This window comes from Arachis ipaensis, chromosome B05 (genome assembly GCF_000816755.2).
Source record: "Arachis ipaensis cultivar K30076 chromosome B05, Araip1.1, whole genome shotgun sequence".
NCBI lineage: Eukaryota > Viridiplantae > Streptophyta > Magnoliopsida > Fabales > Fabaceae > Arachis > Arachis ipaensis.
In genome coordinates, this window is record NC_029789.2 from 12,037,755 (window position 1) to 12,053,673 (window position 15,919).

General features: G+C 33.5%; 1 protein-coding gene across 1 annotated transcript; it reads right to left on the reverse strand.

The window, feature by feature from the left end:
• Nucleotides 12,273-14,999, reverse strand: LOC107642932 (protein FMP32, mitochondrial). Its single transcript, XM_016346441.2, has 7 exons — nucleotides 14,705-14,999; nucleotides 14,227-14,516; nucleotides 13,876-14,056; nucleotides 13,506-13,584; nucleotides 13,366-13,422; nucleotides 13,187-13,253; nucleotides 12,273-13,092 (listed from the first exon to the last, which is right to left on the reverse strand). The coding sequence occupies exons 2-7, from the start codon at nucleotides 14,413-14,415 to the stop codon at nucleotides 12,973-12,975; spliced, it is 693 nt and encodes a 230-aa protein (XP_016201927.1). The 5' UTR covers nucleotides 14,416-14,516; nucleotides 14,705-14,999; the 3' UTR covers nucleotides 12,273-12,972.

The window sequence follows — 15,919 nt, forward strand, 5'->3', positions numbered from 1 at the left end:
TATTATTAAATTATTTTAAGAAAAATATTAGAGAGCTATGAAAATTTATTTTTAGTTATCAGTTAGTCATTAATATTTAAAAATATAAGATAAAATATTGATGGTAATCAATGACTAAGAGAAATGGCTAAGAGAAGGGAGTTGAATCTTAACCTCTCCTTTTACTGAATATTACTTTATGACTTTTAAAGGAATTTCAGGAAATATTTTCACTTTTTGTCTCATAATAAGTTAAGAGACATTTTTGTTTTGTCTCGTAATAAGTTGAGAGACATTTTTCATTTTGTCTCCTGCAAACCAAAAACAGAGAAGAAGCTGAGAAGAGAGAATCACACCAAGATGTATCATGGTTCAACTGCTAAGTGCAATGCAACCTACATCCAGTCTCCATCACAACAATGATGAAATTTCACTATCTTTTACAAGATTTCAAACACCAATTCTTTTCCTAAGATCTACCCAATCCTATCAGGGACAAACCAAGATTCTACACCTAATCTAAATTTGATTAGGACTCAAAACCTAGTTTTCAACTGCAACGTGCTAACCCAACTTGTAAGGGAATCCTCACAAGATCATGAAACACAACATTCAGACGTACAAAGAAACTCTGATACATCTATGATTTTTCTCTAAAATTGATTACTGACTTTTTTCTCTCACTAGCTTTTTCTTACAAACTTCACCATGTTTGTCTTTTACCATGAGACCCAGACAGTCAATACTAAGAAAAAGAAAACAAAATGAACATCTTTGAAGGAGAAGAACTCAGAGAGTTTGGATAGCTATGAGAACTTTGTACTTTCACTTTCTCTCCTTGATCTCAACCCTTGGCCGTTCACCCTTAATATAGAAGGGAAAGCTTCCAAGGTTGAAACCAGTTCAACCAAGCAACTTCTTCTCCAACCCAAAAACAGTTTCGGTTCGGACAAAGAGAAGAGAGAGGAAAAACCAAAAACCAACATGCATGTACATCTCTCAACCCTTTTCATCAAGATCCTTCAATCTGAACCCTTGATCTTGTCTTTGGCTCCAAGAAAGGATTCGGACCCTTGATGAACCTCTGACCTTGGACAGCTCCTTACTTTCCATTTCTGCTTCTTCCTACGTGTAGTTCGGCAGCTACCTTCTTTCTTTGATGAACAAAAATGGAAGTGAACTTTTGCAACTGAGATCTTCCTCTCTGACAGAGGCGGATTGCTTCTATTTTTGGTTTCGAAAATCTTGAAGCCCTTCTTCAAATCTTGCCTTCAATGGCAAAAATCTTGTCATGCCTTTCTTCGGATCTTCTTTATTCATAGGCTTTCTTCCTCCTAGCCTTTTCTTTCATTAGGCTTTACTGTTACTTTCTCTGATAATTTGCTTCTCTTTTCTTCCATCTTCTTCTCTGACAAATGATATGACCGAAAACAAAGAGAGAAAGGAGAGAGAATAGACAAAGCATTCAATGCAATATTAAACCTAATTTAATTTTGAGTTTCGGTTACCTATGCATACATTCAATTGAATTAAAATTTGAATTCCATTAACCAATGGAGTGGGTAACCCAAGAGTGCATGCTCCAATTCTTTCTTTATTCTTTCAATTCGAACTTAGTATGATATTGGGCCAGAAAAATATTGACTTGGACTTTGTATTAGTTTTCCAGTCCAATTAGTTTTGCTGTCCCATTAAACAGTTCAACCAATTAGAATGAAATTTTTTTATCCAAGACTGATAGTTATTTGGGCTTAAAATGTCTTTGGCCCATTAATTAAAAATCGCACACTAACAAACCCATCATACAAACAATTAGAAATAAATATCAAATTAATATTTTTAATAAATATTTTAGTAATATTTAATCATTATATAAATTAAACATAAATTTTTCAAATTCAACAAATATATTATTGAATTACTAAATTAAAAAAATTAAATTAATAATTAAATAATTATAAAAAATAATAAATTTTGATATCTTTTTAATCAATAATAATAATATTAAAATTATTTTTAACTAATTTATTTTAATTACCAAATATTTTTCGATTTCAATAGTATGTACGAAAATCATTTATCTCTTTCGAAAATGAAAAGACAAATGTTTAATAGCGAGTTAAAGTCAAATTTAACTAAAGCAACACATGAGGAAAACATGAAAATGAAAATGAAAAATACATCAATCATCCATCCCTCCTAGAAAACAGGGTAAAAGATACTGTCATCTAAACTTTTTTTTTTTGAAATCAAACAGCTCAACACAATAGTAGTGGAGCGACCGACCAAGTTACATAAACTAAAAACAAATGGATCTACCAAATATAACAAATACAAATCCGTCCCCATGTCATCTCCGGCATAGCCATCAACAACTAAAGGGATCTCTACCGCTCCACTCGTTAGTACTACTCGAAGACATGTTGATGATTTCTTCAACTCCTTTGCTTGTGTGCTGAAAAATTCGTCTATTTCTTTCCAACCATAAGTTCCAGACGATCGCGTAGAAGCACCTCAACTGGTGATTACGCTTTTCCATCCTCCTCGATTCTTTTGTCCATAAATTTGATTAAAATAAATATTTATATATTTTGTTTTTATAAAATTTAAAAATCTCAATATAATAAATTTTTTTTAAAAATAAAAATGTCCAACGTAAAAGTTTTTAAGACCTATTTGAGTATATATTCTATATTTTAAATTTGTCAATACATGCTGCTGGCCTACTGGGTGTTGGATCATTTTTATCGAAAGAAAAACGAATCCACTTTGGGCGAAGGAATAGTTTTCCTCATTAAAAAAGAATTTTCCCACGATATTTAGTTAGAAAACTCAATAATCACAAACGAAGTGAGTAAAGTATTTGTATACGATAATATGTATGATTTGCTAACAAAATGGTACCAAATTAAACCACTTACAAAAAGCCACACATCATAAACAAACAGCCTCGTACAAAAAATAAAAGTAAAAACACTGCCATAACCAATACAATAAGGCAAAAATCCAACCATTCTATAGCATTGCCATTAAAAAGAAAATCAAATTTTTGTTATTAACTAAAAAGTAGAGACAAGACTCGAGAATATTAACACCGAAAATGCCTATTATCAATTACCTAAACTAAGCTTCTTCTCCTCATGTCAGCGATGCACTATATCGTCCAAAATCAAACTTCATTCTCTAGCATTACTTTATACGTTTATATTTAAAAAAAATCTGATTATTCATATGTGCTATATGTAAGAATAAAAGTACAAAATATCCGTCTTGATTTGTTATTTTAATTCTTTTAAAGATAAAATTCACATGCAAATATTTTTATATGAAGATGATGGTTAAAATTTATTAAATAATTTAACATATTTATTTAAATTATCATTTAATAATTTTTTAACTATCAATTTTACAAAAATATAAATTANAATAATATGTATGGTTGCATCTCACAAGTCATTATAATATTATTATTGCTTTCAATTAATTCTTTTTATATAATATGGAAAATTAAAGGAGGTGTCTCTTCGCCTTCATTGACTGAAGCACATGAATTAAACAGTTTGCATGTATTACTATTGACTGAAATGAAGGAAATGACGAATCAGACAATAAGATCCTAACCTTTTTACCAAGGGACAATATATGTTATCTAGTAATATGCCCTTTAATGCGCCCCCAATGCTACCCTAATTTTACCAAAGGATAAGAGATTATTTTGGATTATACATGTAAGAGAGAGAGATATTTTATAATTTTTAGGTAGCTATTTATATAAAAATGTGTTTATAAAAAGATGATAACTAATATGTGAATCACGTAATTTTTATTTATCTTTTCTAGCACTCCATTTCCTAATTAGAGGTTTAGTGGTTTATGAAAAAGAAATGGAAGTATTCCTGAAAACTTGCCTATCAGTATCTTTGGCGAACCCAATTAGTCATATTCTATTAGACTATTAGTTAAACTTTAATAAATGACATGATCCACTAAATACCGATTTTTTTTAAATAATAAATATATATGCTTCCTCTTATTTTAACAATATTGTTTTTTGTAAAATGATATATAATAAAAAATAAAAATAACAATATCAATTTCAGCACTTTGTTTACGGGAGGGAGGAGGAACCTAGTCCTGGCACCATTAATTAAGAAAAATAAATAATATTTATCATTTCAGTTTTAAAAGATTATATCATAATTATCAAATTAACTATATTTTTTAATCATACACAATTAATAAAATAAATATTAAATTTTATTAAACATTTGCAAATTAAAAGAAGACAAAAATACATATTATTAATATAAAAAATAATTTTTCATTACCCTAATTTTTTGAATTTCAAAATAAAAAATAAAAAGGAGTTAGTTTAGTTGGCTTATACCATAGTTGACTCCCAAAACTTTTAAAATATAGGAAACCAATTCACTAATAAGCCAACTTGAACAACTTTTTAAAAATTTAATTTAAAATAAAAATATAAAACCCTAAAACGAAAACAAAAACAATCCCTTCCCACCTCTCACTTCACACAAAACCCTCACAATTACACTCACGCCTTCCCCTTCCACCACGCTGCAACGGAAACGACGCCATACCTTTAACCACCGCAAGGTGCAGCGCCGCCAAACCCTGTCAATCATCACGGCTTCCTCCTTGCACGCCGCAGGCACCACTGAACAACACAGCCCTACTCCACTTCATGATTCGCAGTAGTGTCGCCCGACCACCGCAAAATTCCTCTCCCTCGCGTTGGCAGCTGCGCTGTCTGACTACTGTAGCGACCTCTTCCTCACATTCGCAGAAGCATCGCTCAACCACTGCAACTCCTTTCCCCTCGCGATTCGTAGCGCGACTGATCACCTTTCTAGTGAGTCGATTGATATTCCTTTACTTTTTATTTTCTAATTTCCTTCTTTTTCCTGTAATTTAATTTAAAATTCAATTTTTTTTTAATTTTTCGATTGTTCCAGTTTGCGTGTTGTTTCTGTGATAATGCTTGTAACATCTTGTATTTTTTCAGGATCTCAAGGCTTTAAAGTTGAAAATCAAGAATGATTTTGAAAAAATGTAATCACAAGGTTAGAGTTTTTTAATGAACTCGGGATGAATAAAAACCATGAACTTTGCAACTTCAAGTAGTTGGTTTTCTTTCATTGTTCTGATTGGTTGTAAAAGGGTTCCCTTGTTTACTTGTTTTTCATATAATGATTGAGATGAAATATTGGTTTTATGAATTTAGGGAGTCAGGTAGAGGATATGGCAACTATAGAGGTTGTTTTTTCTTATTGGATTTGATATTAAATGGATGCTTCTAAACTGGAAACGTGCTGCTTCTGTTGACATTAGAACGTTACTTTCAAAGACTGTTGACATCTTTCATGTGCATATCGTGTGTGTAACTTCTATTTTGTCAAGTTATTTATTGTTAGGGATGGATTGTGACCTAGCCTCTTTTTTTTTAACATTTTCTTTTTTAAATTTTTTTGAGAATGCCAAGCTTATAGGGTGAGATTTTTTATTCTAATTTCGAATATTTGATTTTTCAAGAGAGTTTGATTCTATAGTCAATTCTAATTCTGGCCGTGATTTTATTCCAACCACACTATTTAGGTAAGCATCTTATATTTTTCTGGTGTTCTTGATTTTCTTTGCATATATGAATCTGAAGCAATTTTCCCTTATAATGGTTCATTATCATAGAAGGAACATCTGGGGTCAGGACTTTGGTGGAATATATTGTGCAGTGCTTACTGTCAATAGAAACATGTACTAACAAGTCCAACAGAGAAGAAAAATCATGATCTTGAAAAGTAACATCGAAGTTCTAAACAGAAGACACATCCGTTAAAGACAGATTCAAGCAAGTTTTAAACAGAAGACACATTCATTAAAGACACATCCAACCAAGTTTTAAACAGAAGACACATCCAAACAAGTTTAAACAGAAGACACATCCATTAAAAACCTATCCAAGCATTAACTGGTTAAAACAAAACAAGTGTTTAACAAAAACAAAAAGACACATCAATGTCCTAACAGATCAGAGAACAACTTTTAAAAAATATCCATCTATAAAAAAGAAATGGCCAATAATTCAATAAAATTAAAGAACAACTCATGAATCACAAATCTTAGTATCTAAACACTAGAAAAGATCAGAAAAATTCTCTATTAAATAAAACCCTAATCATCTACTAACATGTTGGAGCAACAACGCGCGACAGAAGAGGAGAAGATGGGTTAGCGCGTCGTGGAGCCTGGCGGACTTGACTCGGCTCGTTGGAATAATATAGGTTGCGGTGCTATGTTGCGAGTTTACCAAGATGACTAGCCCGCGGCGGCAACCCGCGTCCGAACTAGCGGAGGAAGTGATGAGGCGCGCTGTTGACGGTGAACATCACATACTAACCCTTTTACATAGATTCTGGATTATGGAAAAAAGCAGAAACATCCATTTTAACTTAAAACAAAAAATATACCTAATTCAAACAATTGAACCAATTTTGAAGGACTAAATTATAAACCAACGTCAATTCAACCAAAAATAAACTAAAATTACCACATTTAAACCCTATTTTATGACAAAAAAATAAAAAAATTATTTTGAAAATAATTGAACTTCTTTGTTACTAAGTTTTTTTTCCAAAACTCCCAATCCACATAAATCCAGCAAAGCATACAAAACCATTTAGTCAGTCACAGAACAAACATCATTCTAACAAAAAAGAAATGTCGATATATTATAGAATCTAAAAAATGAAGAAACATCCGCAACCATAAAAAAGACACATTCGCAAGCCTATGCAAAGGGACATCAAGCAAAGCAGTCATAATTAGTAGCATGAAAAATCTGAACCACTAATTCAACAAAAATCAAAGTACAACACTAAGAACATCTAAAATCATTCAAAAGCAACATCCATTAATCAAACTGAAATCATGAAACATCCATTACTTGAACAAACTCAATGAACATCACATACTAACCCTTTTACATAGATTTTGAACCATGAAAAATAATAGAAACATCCATTTTAACTTAAAACCCTAAAAACCTTCTTACCAGAAAACCTGTTTTCATCAAATAACATCCATATGAACTACTAATTCTACTAAAATCAAGGAAAACACATAAAGAAAACTACTAATCACTGGGTTGAATCAGGAGCAGCTGCTCACGACGAGAGACGATGAGACCTAACGCAAAGTGGAGGCTGAGCAGGGGGAAGCGCGGTCCGATGGACGAATGGAGATGGCAACGCAACATGCATGGTTTCAGAAGAGGAGGACTCCATGCTTCGACGGTGACCTGTATTGGAACCAGCAGCGGCAGCGCTGAGCTGCGCTTCTGAAGATGACCAGTTGCTTTTGATAGGCGACGATAGTAACCTTCGCAGGAAGCGGCAGAGGCACTCTCAACGGAATTGTCAGCGGCAACGGAGACGGTGTACGGAGGAGACTGGTCAGTGCGTGGCTGTCGTGTGTGGTAAGGTGAAGAAGAACGATGGCGGTGGAAATAGAGGTAGGTCGAAAGGTCAATAATAATTTTTGAATTAGGATAATGAGGGGTGTAAAACCCATAAAATTAGTAAATAATTATCTAATAAATTAATTATTAATAAAAAAAATTAGAAAATTTTAATTTCATAGTTTAATGACATAGAGCTAATTAAAATAAAACTTTTGATACTAATGTTAAAGAATTTGGCCCAAGATTGGGCCGAACGGACCAAACCGATCGAATCGGGTCCAAAATGGGTCCAAAGCCCAACCCAAGCCCACAACTAATAAGAGCTTCAGCTCTTCATCCCTCGTTTCATAATAAAACACGCTGGGAAATTGATGAGGGGAGCAAGGGACATGCAAAACCCTTGGCTAGATTTCAATCTCACATAACTTTTGATCTGGAGCTCCGATAGACGAGTCGTCAGTGGACACGCGTTTGTCTCGGAATTCTCTTCAAGACCCATGAAACAATTTGGTAAGAAACTTGAGTTTTCTCACCCATATATTCTCATCTTAGTTTCGAAAATTTGAGAATTTATTTTGAAGAATTATGTGATTTTGATACCTCAATATCAAATTAACCTTGTGAACTTATCGGGTCTTGTCCCAAACTTCTGTCAGTAAGGTGAAGAACGTTTAACCTTTGTCAAGTTATCTAATTAGTGAACCCTATGGTAATTTTAGTGTTGTTTTATGAACTTAGATTGAATTGTGTATTTTTGGAAATAAATTGGTGGTATTAGAGACCTGAAGTTGGCTTTGGAGGTTGAAAAATCTGTTTGGTGAGGTCTTGGAGCCTTGGACTATTGAGGAATGCTGATAATTGTGACGTTCTAGGCTTTAAGAGGAATCGGTCAAAGTATGATTTTGGTTTCTTGTAACTAAAATATAATGTATCGTGAAAACTTAGGTTAGTTGACCGTAAGATAGTAATTGAATTGTTGACGTTGTTGATGGTTGAGATTGATTAAGATGTATGTTGGTTAGTGATTTTGAGGTTGTGATTGATGCTATTATGAATGATATGTTTAACTTGGTATATAAGATTAATAAATGACAATGATGATGTTTATTGAGATGTGGATGTTGTTGATGATTTAGGATTGGTTGGTATTTATGAGGTTTGGCAAATTAAGGTTGTTGTTGGTGAATAATGTAAATTTTATGGAGATTGATGAAGTGTATATGCATGAAGTTAATGATTATGTATAATGTTGTTTAGATATAAATTATTGTGTGAAATGATTATAAATGTGAATTGGTGTGTTATGGAGTAAATGAGGGGTATTGAGGAATGATTGAATTTGGTTAATGCAGATTTGGTAAGTGTCAAAGGGGTTTGAGGTTAAAATATTTTGAAAGTTGATGTTTGGAATTTAAAGATTATCTTTGATTTTTGACCAAACTTTGGCAAATCATAACTCGGCTTCCAGACTCCCAATCTTTTTCAAACTTGTCTCATATCAAAATTGGGTCCGTGAAGTTTACACCGTTTGAAGAACGGATGAAAAATATTTTAAAACAAAAAGTTATGTGAGTCAGAAGTTCGGTGTGCAAAACTAAAACTCTACAGCACTTAGCATTTTTACCCACTCTGCAGAATTCGCGTACGCGACCACCTGCACGTGATGCGACCAACCCTTTCGGGTTTAGCATCTCGCGTACGCGAGCAAGATAAACACGCGTACGCATGACCCCTGAAATCAGCAAAGTGAGTTTTGTATTTTAAAATGTAATTTTGAACCTTTAAACCTCTATTTTCACTCTTTTTGCCCCTAAACCTCAGTTGCATGTTAAGTGGTGAGAAGAAGATAGGGAGGAGTAGTAACTTGGAGATGAAGAAAGTTTGAGAGGTGGTGAATTATGAATGAGAAGTGTGTAAATATGATATGTATATGATGAATCTGACTTTAATGGATGAATTTGAATGATTATGAATGGGTATGAATGAATGATTTATAATGAGTTTGAAAATGATATTGTTTTGAGCCTTGACCTGGCAAGGTTCATGGTAGTTTACCGCTTGCCCAGTTTCAAGACGTTTTGTAGGGTTCGTGGTGGTGGACTGCCCATATGTTTTTTTAAAGTGAATGTCAGTAGGGTTTATGGTGGTGTACCGCCCACATATTTTTAAAAGAGAATATTGTGTGGGGTTCGTGGTGGTGTACCACCCACATAATGATGACCTTGGTTGATTCAGATTTGGTAAGTTTTTAAGGGGTTTGAGGTTTAAATATTTTGAAAGTTGAGGTTTGGAATTTTAAAGATATCTTAGATTTTTGACCAAATTCGACGAGTCATAACTCGGCCTCTGAACCTCCGATTTTTATCAAACTTATCTAGAATGAAAATTTGGTCTGAGAGGTTTACACTGTTCGAAGAACAAATAAAAAAATATTTTAAAACAAAAAAGTTATGTTCGTCCGAAGTTTGGTGTACAAAATAGAAATTCTAGACGTAGCAGCATTTTTGCAACTTCTACTATGCACGCGTACGCGAGGGGCACACGCGACGCGGACATAGCTCTCGGGTTGAGGGGCTCGTGTACGCGAACCAGTGACGCGTACACGAGAGTGTCCAAAATTGATTCCTGCGTATGCGAGCAGGGTGCCGCGTACGCGGACCCTGTTTTTCTAAAAATGTGTTTTTTTAACGTTTTAAACCATTCCTCTAGTCTTCCAAACCTCTATAAAACCTGTGAAAAGTACGATAGCTAGTGTTTATACTTTGGGGTAAGCACGAGAGGTAGTGGGTGAATTAAAAAGGGGTGTTTACCGTCATGAATTTAGAGCCAATGGAGTAGAGGATAGAGGTTTGGGATGAGTTATAACGACGAATAATTTTGTTGGAAAATAATGAATATAGTATGACGAAGATTATATTGATGTTAAGATTTGTGATGAATGAGATATGATTATGAATGGATATGAATGAATGATTTATAATGAATTTGAAAATGAAATTGTTTTGAGCGTGACCTGGCAAGGTTCGTGGTGGTTTACCGCTTGCCCAGTGTCAAGACGTATGTGGGATTCGTGGTGGTGTACCGCCCACATGCTTTTAAAAGAGAATGTTATGTGGGGTTCGTGGTGGTTTACCGCCCACGTGTGTGTGTTGTTTTCTAATTGAATATCTTGCGAGGTTCGTGGTGGTGTACCGCTCGCAATGGTGGGGTTCGTGGTGGTGTACCATCATCGGTTTTCAAGAGGACGATATCCGGGTTAGCTACCAAATGTGTCGAGTTTTGGCAAAGTAACCGACACATGAGCTCACGGCTAATAGGAAGAGCATGCATCATATGCATTTGAGTGACTTTGTTTGGTTTTGCATTCTTGGGTTTGCGTAACTGATATTCATGCTTAACTGCTATATGTTCTAATTGTTGTAATCCTTGTATGCATTGTTTGTCTATGCACCGGTGTTTCGGAGGATTGGAGGAAAGGCGATGAACTCGGGAGTTAAGTTAGAAATTGAGATAGAATCAAGAATCCTTAGATACCTCATCCTGTTTATGGTTTTCAATGTTAGTTTTAAGTTTGAATCTATTGTCGGAAGTTCTAGGATCGCCTTCGGCTTTTTCGGGACCTTATATGTTAGTTATGTGGGCACCGTTACCATGTTGAGAACCTCCGGTTCTCATCCCATACATATTTTGTGGTTTTCAGATGTAGGACGTGAGACACCTCGTTGAGGCATATTGAGAGCTTCTGAAAGCGAAGATATGTGTTTTGGGATTTTATTTTGGTTTTGATATATATATATATATATATTACTTTTAGAGGTCATAGCGTTTCGTCACTTCTATTTTACATTCTATGTGTAAAACTCTGTGTAGTAAGGTATATTACAAGAGATAATTAGAGAATGTTTTTTTCTAGTTAATTGATTTTGGGGTCTAGTCTAATAGGAGTTAGTAGGAGTTGGCTCGACATCCTCTTGATTAGCTAATGAGATTGAATAATTATATCCGAAATCCGCTCGGGCCTAAACTTAACCTAGAGAACTATTGAACTGTGTAATATTTTTTTTTGTTTTTTTTTTTGGGTCCGTAAGAATTAATCAATCAACTACTAAATTACAAGACTTCAAGAATAAACTGGGCTGTATAAAACTGAGAACATGCAGCACTCCTGTTTAAAATTGAACCTGGGCTTTAAATGTATTCATATATTAAAAAAGGTAATAATATTTTAAATCATCATGAAAATAACCTATGTTGTGCGATATACTTTGAATTTATTAGGAAGAAGGCTCAAGGGCCAAGATATGATAGAATTTGAGAAATGGCATTAGACAATTGGTAATAACAATGACCGGGTAGTGAATTTGTAGTTTTTACTTTAACTCACAACTATCATAAAATCGTAATTCATAATATTGTAAGACAAAATGTAAACATAATTTGTAAATTATAAAAGAAAAAATTTAAAAAAATTTTAAAAAAATTAACAAATAAAAATGAATTTCATAATTAATTGTCAAATTATTTTTAACAAAAAAACAATTTAGTAGATCATAATTTTTTTTACCTAAGTAATTCATAATTTTTTTTTGGTTAATTCCTAAGTAATTCATAATTATATCATATGTATATGTTATAAGCCAAAGACACTGGGACAAAAACAATGGACAAGGCTCATTTAACTAAAAACAATAAAGCAAATAATGAATAAAGGATATGGAAAAAAAATCAATAAGAGATATTCATAAAAAAAAAAACCAACCAAATTCAAAAGGAAAAGAACAAGAAAAAGAGTTAAGTACCCAAAAGAAAAATAAAATAAAATAAAATAAACCAATTTTATTAATCATTTCAGTTCCATCGCCACTCTCTTCTCTCTGTACTTCCTCTTATTGTTTTTTATCAAAACAATAAACTTATTTCCAGACATATCCTTATCCCTCTTCTAATAGAATAACACCTATCAAAGTGATTAAATAGAAAAAAAGACATGATGGGTTACACACATTAGAAGCAAAGAGAGAGAAAAATGGAAGAAAATCTAAGGTTCCAACACCACCTTAGCAGATTATGCTTCGGATCCAAGTTGGGTTTTGCATTGCACAACAAAACTAAGCTTTGGACCAACTTTCTTCTCAAAACATAGGTGGTAAGCAGAACCGCGATTCCGATGACTCTGCTACTTCCCCCGGCATTTCTAAGCATAAGCAACTCCAGTGACTTGAGTAGAAGCATGACAGAGAGAGAGAAGAAACGTAACCTCATACGTTTCAGACTTCAATCCAATATTGCTATATAATCCAAGTTTGACAGGCAAGTACAAATTGAGGAAATGTTCCACAAGCAATGGAAAGCAAATGAACAAAAGAATATGAAAAGAATAGGGCTTTAAAAAATGGCCCCTTCTGGTGTCTAATGGGAGCTTCTATCTTCTGCTCCTCAAATTCTGTATTACAGTGACTCGGTGAAATTGCTCTTTATAGAACATACAATATTTGTTAAATTGGAATACAACCTGGTTACATCAAGATGCGGAGAACAGCAAGTCCAACAGCAGATATTGAGACAAGAGTTCCTATGCAATATTTTATAACATCATATTTTGCTGCTTCTAACTGTGCCTTTAGAGCATGAACCTCCTGGACAATATTGAAAAGAAAAAAGAAACAAATTAAAATGATGTGGCAAGATAATAACTGAGAAGTCCTTCTTGAAGTTCACTTGTTTGCTTACTCTATCAAGTTTGTTAGCCAGATTGTTAGTTTCGGCATTCTGATTAGACAATTCCTCCCTTATTCTCCTGCACTTACATAGAACCATTGGTTATAGTATTAAGAAAAAAATGAGACATTGCAATGAAACAAAGTTCCATAGTGCCTGAAAAGTGGCATGTTTTCTTTCCTAATTCTTACCCCCTTTCAAGATTCAAATCCAATCGTTGCCCAGCTGTGACTTTATCTATCTCATACCTGCATCACAATCCATCAAGTTCCACCTTAAGGAGCATAAAATGACAAAAGAAACTAGTAGCTGATTTAAAAATAAAATGGACCTCAATTCACTGCGCATCTTCTCTATATCATTCCTTAGTTTTTCAGTCTCTTGTTGCAGCAAGGAGTAATGATGTCCCTACATCATAAATTTTCCATCATATAACAGCACAAGACAAGTGCAAATTGACAACCTCAACATAACTAGAAAATGAGAAAAAATGAGAAGAGAAAACAAGAAGTGTAAAAAATAAAATAAAATAACAAGAACCAACATAGTTTCCATAGTTTAGAACCATTTTTTATACATATTAACATTGCAAAGAACCAAATCAAACTTTCAATATATATATATTTTACCACATGATTTGTTTCAATAACAATAACAATAACAATTTGAATTATTCATGGTCCCTAAACCCTAGATTCTAAGAGAGTAGTAAACTTCACAAAGGAGCCAAATAAAGAACAATATAAACATGGGTTTCACCCTTTGCATCTCTGCTAATGATTCTGCTACATTTTCTAGACTGTCATTCAAAACTTCAGTTATGGCAGCAGTTATCGCCTCAGCCTGCTTTGTGGGCAATCCTTGCCCCTCAAGTTTCCTAACCTAGAAAGCAGAAAACGATTACCAATGACCAAACCACTCATAACAGCTTAACATATTGAATCGCTCTTAAAATTGCAAATTTACAAATAGTTAGAAAATAAAATAAGTGAACAAAAACGCCATGAAAAGAGAGAAAAATAAAAATTGGTAAGAAGGTTAACGTAAATTACAAGGGCTAATGTATCAACGAGGAATAACCGCTGTCCATTTGATTTCACCAATTGGGAAAATGATCTGAGACTTGAGTTGGAAGAGAACGACTTTGAAGCCCCAAAGCTCGAAAATTGTGTTATGGGCATAGCAATCCCCGACCTCGTTCCCAATTGTGCCAATCGCTTGCAAGCCGCGGCGGCGGCCATTACAATTTCCTCAAAAATAAGAAATTGAAAGCGAAGAGGAATATTCGAGCCCTAAATGTGCACTAATCCCAATTCGGATATAGAAACCTTGTTTTCAGCCACTATTCAAACAAAGAAGAAACAGAATCCAAGGACGGAAAATTAATCAACACGACAGAAGCCAAGAAAGCAGAAGAATTTTTACAAGATTTGATTTTGATTCCTCACAAATCAATCCAGTTTCTGGAAACCAAACAAGATGAGAAGGAAAGGCATAGAGGCAGAAAAAGAGAGATTTTCATGGAGTTACCTGAATGTGAAAAGGACAAGGAAATACAGATAAGGGAAGGAGTAATCGGTACTTTTGAATCGGTTGGAACTTAAAAAGGAAATAGATTCGCGGTTGCTTCCAAGTACATGGCTCTACGATGGCAGACCTATTTTGAATCGAAACGATGGTGTACTATTTCTCACGGCAATTTTTCCTAGGTTTCTTCACGTGCAATTTCCATCCATTCCTTTCAAGTAAAATACTTAACTTTAATAAGTTGATCAAATAAATTATTTTCTATAGATACGGAAATAAGGAAGTTGATCAAATAAGTTGCTTCTAAGTATGAATGAATGAAATAGATACGTAATAAATAGAGAAAACTAAGGCTGCATATGCTTCGGATCGGATATAGTCTAAAATTCTATTCGATCCACACTGTACTCATCGGATCGGATCGGATACGATATTCACAATTTTTAGACCGGATCCGATCCGTAAGAGATATAAGGTATATTCGCATAATTAAAAAAAATGTTTTCAAATTTCATTTGGTTATTTTTACAAAAAAAAAAAATCATTTTTCACCTGTTTAAGCATATTTAAATCTAAAATATTATCTATAAAAGTTTTTTTGAATAAAAAAAAAAAAATAACACAAGATTTAAGTTTAATTATTCTAAGACAAAGTACAACATAAAAAATAAAAACAAGATATCATAAAATTCATAAAACAACACACTAAAATTTATATCACATTAGAGTTTATTTTCTTAAACTATGCTATTTAAATGTGATGTGCGGATATGCGGATTTGCGGATCAGATCCGCGAATATCACTGCCAAATCCACAATCCGATCCTATCATAGTGCGGATCGGATAATATTCGCAAAATTCGGATCGGATGCGGATAATTACCAGGATATGCGGATATTATCCGATCCATGTGCAGCCCTAGAGAAAACTATCCATTCTATCCAATGAAGTTTAAAATGCTTACAAATCTATTATGAATAAAATTTAATTAATATACTGTCTAGTTTTATACGTTACAATAATAAAAAAAGGAAAGTCTAGGGACTAGCAACTTTATTAAATTCTGACCAGCATATAATTAACAGAAAAAAAAGTGAGTAATCCTATACTATTAGATGAAATCTCACACCATTAAAAATATTATTGATAGTTATAAATCACAAAAGTTACTGACCCCTAGCATTTCTCTAATAAAAATAATTACTTTTCACATTGAT

Excerpts from the sequence above, each read along its gene's own strand:
- LOC107642932 (XM_016346441.2), bottom strand. The coding sequence starts at position 14,415 with ATGGCCGCCGCCGCGGCTTGCAAGCGATTGGCACAATTGGGAACGAGG. Across the intron at positions 14,057-14,226 it reads TCGTTGATACATTAGCCCTT|GTTAGGAAACTTGAGGGGCA; the intron begins GTAATTTACGTT and ends TCTGCTTTCTAG. Across the intron at positions 13,093-13,186 it reads TGGCTAACAAACTTGATAGA|GAGGTTCATGCTCTAAAGGC; the intron begins GTAAGCAAACAA and ends AATATTGTCCAG.